Consider the following 7,602-nt stretch of genomic DNA (forward strand, 5'->3'; position numbering starts at 1 on the left):
TTTGAATGGTAGAGAATGTGATCTAATGTTGTCGCGGAGACAAATCCAATCATGGAGGGGGCCATAATCCTCGTTAATCCAACATCCAGAGAGAAAGCAGGGACTGTGTGACTGATGCGGACATGGAAAGTTAACGATGGTTAAACCATGACATTCTCCTGAGGTGGCAGACACGTCCCCCTCCTCTAATGGTAGGCCAGTTAAATGACACACAGGCTTACAGCTGCTAACTGCACACTGGGTTTGTGTGCGTGTATGTGTGCGTGCTTGCTGTCCTGCATTAGTGTGTCTCCTGCATTAGTGTGCCTCTGTCAGTCCGCCTATATGGTTCTCGCCTGGCAGCTGTCTGGCCGTGTATCGGATCCTCGTTGTCACGGAGACCCGTCCACAGAGACGGCCCACCGGGGGAGGAGAGCCTTCGGGGAGACCCTCACCTGGATGAGACCAGGGGGGAGGGGAGGAGGACGAGCGGAAACCACACCACTGACAAAGGTGAATGTTAACAACTCGGAAGTTCATTTTGGATTAATTCACAGGATAACAAGCGAGGTAAGCATATATATTGGACATATTGAAGAAGTGAGGATATATGAGGTTTGACATGACATATGCTCTGCCGTTGTCGTGTATGACAATAGAGTATCCTAGTTACCAATTTGTTTTCACCGATTAGGACCAGCCGGCTATTTAAATTGCAGCATTATTGCATTTTTGTTTTATAAAGAAGAATAAAAACACAATTGTATTTCCTACATTTGTTGCATCAGTCACAATGAAATGTTCGGCATTGGTGTGGCACATGTGAATATAAATGTAGTGGTATTAGTGTGGCACATATATATATATACGTGAATATAAATGTATAGTAATGTATATGTATAGTAAATTCAAATTATGGCATTTACATATCTAATACATGTTTCATCAAGGCCTTACACACACACACACACACACACACACACACACACACACACACACACACACACACACACACACACACACACACACACACACACACACACACACACACACACACACACACACACACACACACACGTTCGTCGTGGTGTATGAACCGTCCTACCCCTGTCTTCCATGTTGCTGTGTGAATGCCAGGATGGGCTTTGATCTGGAGCGGTTCGTGGGCTACGTGAACGACGGCCTGCTGTGCTGTGTGTGTCGGGACGTGCTGGAGCGCCCCCTGCAGGCCCCCTGTGAGCACGCCTACTGCAGCGCCTGCATCAGCAGCTGGCTGCTCCACCACCACTCCTGCCCCGAGGACCGCACGCCGCTGGACGTGGGGAGCCTGAAACCGCTCTATAGGTGACCTGCTAGACTGCTAGAACCTTCTCTGTTACTACTGGTCTCCATGGACCTCGGTCTGTCTCTGTTACTGGGTGGTCTGTCTCTGTTACTGGGTGGTCTGTCTATCTCTGTTACTGGGTGGTCTCTGTCTATCTCTGTTACTGGGTGGTCTGTCTCTGTTACTGGGTGGTCTATCTCTGTTACTGGGTGGTCTCTGTCTATCTCTGTTACTGGGTGGTCTATCTCTGTTACTGGGTGGTCTGTCTATCTCTGTTACTGGGTGGTCTGTCTGTCTCTGTTACTGGGTGGTCTCTGTCTATCTCTGTTACTGGGTGGTCTGTCTCTGTTACTGGGTGGTCTGTCTATCTCTGTTACTGGGTGGTCTATCTCTGTTACTGGGTGGTCTCCTCTATCTCTGTTACTGGGTGGTCTGTCTATCTCTGTTACTGGGTGGTCTGTCTCTGTTACTGGGTGGTCTCTGTCTATCTCTGTTACTGGGTGGTCTATCTCTGTTACTGGGTGGTCTCTGTCTATCTCTGTTACTGGGTGGTCTATCTCTGTTACTGGGTGGTCTCCTCTATCTCTGTTACTGGGTGGTCTGTCTGTCTCTGTTACTGGGTGGTCTCCTCTGTCTCTGTTACTGGGTGGTCTGTCTGTCTCTGTTACTGGGTGGTCTGTCTGTCTCTGTTACTGGGTGGTCTCCTCTGTCTCTGTTACTGGGTGGTCTGTCTATCTCTGTTACTGGGTGGTCTCCATGGACCTCTATCCATCTCAAAGGAGAAATCTTTCAAAGTTACAAAGATTGGCCTCTTATCTGGATCTTATCTGTTCTGTCTTTTACGCTCTTTCTTCATTTCTTTCCTCCTTTCTTTCTTCTTTTCTTTCTTAGTTTCTTCTTCCTTTCTTTTTTAATGTTTTTATGGTGTAAAGCCATTGCTATATGTTTGCATGGTGAATATTACCTATAACATTCTGTGTGTATGGTGAATATTAACCCTTTCGTTCTGTTAAAAGAGTTAATATTAACCATTACCCTCTGTGTGTGTGGTGAACATCAGCTGTTTGTTAACGTGTGTGTGGTGAACATCAGGTACATGAGGAACGATCTGGGCCGACTGCAGATCCGGTGTGTGAATGCAGGCCAGGGCTGTGAGACGGTGTGCCCCCTGGAGACCCTGCACACACACGAGGATGAGTGTGAGTTTGCCTTCATGGCGTGTCGGAACACAGGTACAGACCTCCGCTCTCACCTGGCGTAGCTCTCCACTCACAGCTCACCTGGAGAAGACATAGTTCAGTACTACTCATTGAAATGAATGTCTCTTACACTTACACTAAGCACGTACATGTAGTGTTTGTGTATTGGAAGTGCAAAGAGCATACGCGGGTTCATAAGTACATTTAATAATTGGTTTGAATTCTAGCATTTCCTTCACAGTATTATCTCATTTCTTATCGTTGATTTGTGTGAACAATCAAAAAGTGTATCCAACTCAAACTGTTGTATCTGTAGACGTGTGTATGTTTAAAGGTCTTCTAGTTTAAACAGTGTTACAACGGAGGATTTGAAGCGACAATGATTGGGTTAGGATATCCGTCTGTCGCTGGTGCTGCTGATCTGTTTTCATGGCTGCATTACCTTAGAACGGTTTCACTACAACCAACCCACTGACCTAGTTCGGGCTCCTCTTACCATTGTTTATTTACCCTGGCTAAAATGATATGTGGGTGATTTGTTTACACCTAACATGTGACACCTGTACTTGACAGGTGAAGAGTACATATGTTATTATTGTGGTACGTATACCTGAGGAGTGAGCATGCCGTGTTCGGTTTGTTTTGTGGTGTTTTCAGTTTGATTTGTAAGGTTTGTTAATGTCTTCCCCAATAACATTTCTAATTGATTACATTTGCCTTAATGACGTTAGTACTAGTTTGTTGTTTGATGATTATGGTGTTGTTGAATGCAGTGCTGTGCTTTGTTTGTCTGTGTGTGTGTGTGTGTGTGTGTGTAACACATATGCATTCACATGTGTGTGATTATGTGTTTAAACTCTGATGCATTTGTGAGGGGAGATGCGCTGTCACCTGTTCTCCCCAGGGTGTCCGGTGCAGGTGGAGAGGCGTGGCTTGGAGGCTCACCTGTCAGAGTGCATGTTCCGCAGCAGGGAGTGTCCCAATGGCTGTGGCCACACCCTTCTGTCTGTTGACCAATCACAGCACAACTGCGTGGCAGAGCTCCGCACCGAGGTGGAGATGCTCAGGTGTGTACTTCATGAGGACCAGCTTAGGTTTAGTTTTTTTTCGATGACACAGGTATGTTGATTGATTGCTCGTGGGGATAACTTTGCTCCCCCTAAAATGTTTTTTGGAGGGCGGAGATGTTGTGCAAGGTGGACGAGGTCAGGCGAGAGATGGAGTCTCGCCTGGACTCCCAGAGGAGACACATGGTGCAGAAGGAGTCCCAGCTGAAGAACGACGTGGAGGAGCTCAAGGTGACCACACGGCCCTTCATGTGTTCACAGAGGAGGCTGCAAGCGTTCATGGGCTGTAGGTTCATTTAGTTCATCCAATAGCAAACCTCAAACAAAAGGCCACGTTGCAGAGGAAGAAACCACACGTGACACGTCGAAAAGATCACTTTTTAACTGGAGACTGAAGACATTGTTTTTTTTATAAAAAGCTGCAGCAAACACATTTTCTGCCTTGATTTAAAAGTAATAAAGTGTTGAGGCAGACCTCACATGGTGTTCCAGATCCGTGGTGCGTGACAGCTAAAAGCTGCTTGGCATGGCCAAGTGTGAACCCTGGGCCCAGTGAGCCGGTCCCCGGTGGCCGGAGAGCTCCAGTGGACACACAACAACATCACACATGTATTTTGGATCTTGGACCCTAACTCTGAGTTAAAGCTCTAGCAGCAGTGTCCAGGGGGAGGCGGAGACGTCTTAACGGCGCTGTTAGAGACCCAGGACGATGCAGTAGAGCAGTAATGCCACTAACACTCTCCCCGTAACGTTCTCCGTGCAGGGCCAGTTAGCGCGGGTGATGTGTGACGTGCGTGCCCTGCTGGGGTCGGAGCGCCTCAGGAGGCGAGAGCTGGCAGAGGCAGAGCTGGAGAAAAGAGAGCTGCTGGAGCTCCTCAGAGACCTCCAGCCAACCAGGAGCCAGGTCCCGGCTGAACAGCCAACCAGGAGCCAGGTCCCGGCTGAACAGCCAACCAGGAGCCAGGTCCCGGCTGAACAGCCAACCGCCGTCCAGCATCGGGAAGACCCTCAGCCAATCTGGTGGGAAATCCACAGGGAAGAGCCAATGAGACACCAGCAGTTGGAGGGATTCTCACAAGGCATCCACCAGTCAGCGTCTTCGGGCCAGTGTAGAGGCTCTGTGAGCACACCCCCCTCGCCCCTGACGGGAGAGGAGCCCGGAGAGAGCGGCGCACGCAGCGTCGCCCTGGACTGCATCAAGAAGAAGAGCCGCGAGGTCACCGTCATCTGAGGGCTCGGAGGGACTAGAGCGCTGTAGTAACTAGGGCGCTATAGTAACTAGAACGCTGTAGTAACTAGGGCGCTATAGTAACTAGGGTGCTATAGTGACTAGAACGCTGTAGTAACTAGAGCGTTATAGTAACTAGGGTGCTATAGTAACTAGGGTGCTATAGTAACTAGGGTGCTATAGTAACTAGGGCGCTATAGTAACTAGAACGCTGTAGTAACTAGAGCGCTATAGTAACTAGAGCGCTATAGTAACTAGGGCGCTATAGTAACTAGGGTGCTATAGTAACTAGGGTGCTATAGTAACTAGGGCGCTATAGTAACTAGAGCGCTGTAGTAACTAGGGTGCTATAGTAACTAGGGTGCTATAGTAACTAGGGTGATATAGTAACTAGAGCGCTGTAGTAACTAGGGCGCTATAGTAACTAGAGCACTATAGTAACAGCAGTGAGGTGATGACAGTTGCAGTCTGGGAAGTTTGTTTTGGGTGTTTTAGAATTGGTTCACATTAAACTCAATGGGACTCCTTTCATGCCAAAGCTGAGTTAAAGAGTGAAAGGGCATGTTGTGATAAAACGTATGTCCTGGTGATGATCCAGGATATCAGGGCAGGAATAGACACTGTATTACGGATGGTTCGTAATGAACCTTTTGAACAATTCGTTTTTGACATGGTGATCATATGTATTTCAGGAAATTATCTTTTGATATAACAAATGTTTCATGTCGTCTTCAATCTGTGATAAATATATAATGCAATTGAATGGCAGCTGCAATAATTTAGTGAATGATCAAGAATGCCAGACCTGTTAATGTTAATCTACGACTTCCTGGAGGAGAAACGTGTGTCATTCCAATCAGCTTAGCTTTTGGTCTACTCAGAATTTTTCTATCCATCTAACTGAACCTGTCTTTTTTATATTTAATAACTTCCCATTTTCACTTTGAAACGATTGATTTGATAAATCCTAAATAAAGCTTGTAACTCATAAATTGTGTGTTTGGATTTGTGACAAACAATCACTAACAATATTTGCATGTATTTTGTTGCGTTGCTCGCGAACCAATACACTAAAAGGTCCACACAAAAAAGTAAGTTCAGTAACAACCTTTATTCTCTCACACGTCAACACAAAAAAAGAAGAACTCCATTCAATAGTCGCTGTATCACCGCCCACCAGCCGGGGCTCCCGGCGGCCGGCAGGATGAGCGTTGGTCCGTTTTAAAGCCTCCACAGGCGGGCATTGTCTGGCCGGGTTCACCTGGTGAAGGAGCGCACGTGCCGTCCGCGGCCGCCGCCGCCGCCTCCCCCGCCGCCGCTAAACTTACTCCCTTGAGATCCTCTTCCTCCGGCGCCGCCGCCTCCTCCTCCCTGACCACCTCCCCCCCCACCGCCTCCTCCTCCTTGTCCTCCACCACCTCCTCCTCCTCCTCCTCCCTGTCCTCCTCCTCCACCACCACCCCCTCCTCCTTGTCCTCCTCCTCCTCCTCCTCCAGCACTGAGCCAAGACAGGCCGGTGCCCCCGCGGCCGCGTGGCGCTCTGTCTCTGGGAGCGAGGCGGTAGGCGCCTGGTGGGAGGAGACACACACTTCTTAACACACACTCAGATCAGCATTGATGGCAGCTGACGCGACGGGGGCTTCTGTGTGTATCGTGTGATTGGGGTTGGTCTGTATGTCTGTGCATGGGGTGTGTGTTTGTGTTCCATGTTGTATGCGTGGGTGTTTGGGGGTGTGTTTGTGTGCGTGTGTTTGGGTGTGTGTTTGTGTCTGTGTTTGTTTGGGGGGGGGTGTGTGAGTGTTTAGGTGTGAGTGTCTCGCTGTGTGTGTGTGTGCGTGTCTCGCTGTGTGTGTGTGTGTGTGTGTGTGTGTGTGCGTGTCTCGCTGTGTGTGTGTGCGTGTCTCGCTGTGTGTGTGTGTGTGCGTGTCTCGCTGTGCGTGCGTGTCTCGCTGTGCGTGTGTGTGCGTGCGTGCGTGGGGGGGTAAACGCTACCTGCAGGGGGCTGACGGGACGGCAGCGGGCCGCGGGTGAAGTTACTCTGGCCCCCGCGCGGCTCGCTGTAGGTGCCTCTGTGAGTGACGGCCTGCAGCTGGGCGCTCCACGACGAGCCCCGGCCCCCCTCCCTCCGGGGGTAGTTCCCTGCTGGGACGGCAGTGAGACGTTACCCCTCCTCTATCGGCCCTCTATCGGCCCTCTATCGGCCCGGCCGCACGGGGCTCGTCACAACGGGACAGGAAGTCATTCGAACGTGTTAACCAATCAAACCAGGATGAATAAATGTCGGTGACCTCATCACTCGGAGCGGGAGACACTTAAAGGTCCCGTGACCACGGCCACCAGGTGTGGTGTGATTGGCCGCTACAAGCCGTTTTGGGAAATCGGCCCCTTATGACATCGTGAGGGGCAGAAAGTGGGCGTGTCCACCTAGACGTGTGCTGGATAGATCCGTCTACCAGCCTACGCAGTGGACCGTAGCAAACGTTTGCTCATCTATCCGTCACACGTCTAGGTGGACACGCCCACCTGTGATGTCATAAGGGGCAGATTTCCAAAAGGGCTTGTAACGGCCAATCACACTCACCGCCTGGTGGCCGTGGTCACGGGACCTTTAAGAGAGGAGGGGTCTGGACGTGTGTGCGCGGCGTACCAGAGAGCAGGACCCCTTTGGGCTGCGGGGGGGTGAAGAAGCGGGTCTGGCTGTGGAAGGCGGCGCGGCCCCGGGTCCCGGTGAACAGGCCCCGGGCGGGGGGCTTGGGGGAGGTCTTGGGGGGCCGCTTGGGCGGCAGCAGCCCCAGGGGAGTGGCG

General features: G+C 50.4%; 2 protein-coding genes across 7 annotated transcripts in view; one reads left to right on the top strand and one right to left on the bottom strand.

The window, feature by feature from the left end:
* Positions 1-1,117: 1,117 nt before the first annotated feature.
* rnf41l (ring finger protein 41, like) lies at positions 1,118-4,800 on the top strand (the record flags this gene model as incomplete). The annotated part of the gene is made up of 5 exons (XM_084472357.1): positions 1,118-1,323; positions 2,396-2,535; positions 3,407-3,569; positions 3,680-3,800; positions 4,333-4,800. The coding sequence occupies 5 exons, from the start codon at positions 1,118-1,120 to the stop codon at positions 4,798-4,800; spliced, it is 1,098 nt and encodes a 365-aa protein (XP_084328483.1).
* A 1,095-nt stretch (positions 4,801-5,895) lies between these two features.
* virma (vir like m6A methyltransferase associated) overlaps positions 5,896-7,602 on the bottom strand; it is an 18,702-nt gene continuing 16,995 nt past the window's right edge. For 4 of the 6 annotated variants that reach the window (XM_084471748.1, XM_084471750.1, XM_084471749.1 and 1 more), the window contains exons 25-27: positions 7,445-7,602; positions 6,790-6,939; positions 5,896-6,365 (exon numbers count right to left, since the gene is read on the bottom strand). The exon at positions 7,445-7,602 is cut by the window's right edge and continues 192 nt beyond it. In XM_084471748.1, coding sequence (XP_084327874.1) covers positions 6,055-6,365; positions 6,790-6,939; positions 7,445-7,602 — 619 coding nt within the window. In that variant the 3' untranslated portion in view covers positions 5,896-6,054. The remainder of the gene's footprint in view (positions 6,366-6,789; positions 6,940-7,444) is intronic. The other 2 variants (XM_084471751.1, XM_084471747.1) reach the window with 1 other exon arrangement.

This window comes from Micromesistius poutassou (assembly GCF_964030765.1).
Source record: "Micromesistius poutassou genome assembly, chromosome: 8".
Taxonomy (NCBI): domain Eukaryota; kingdom Metazoa; phylum Chordata; class Actinopteri; order Gadiformes; family Gadidae; genus Micromesistius; species Micromesistius poutassou.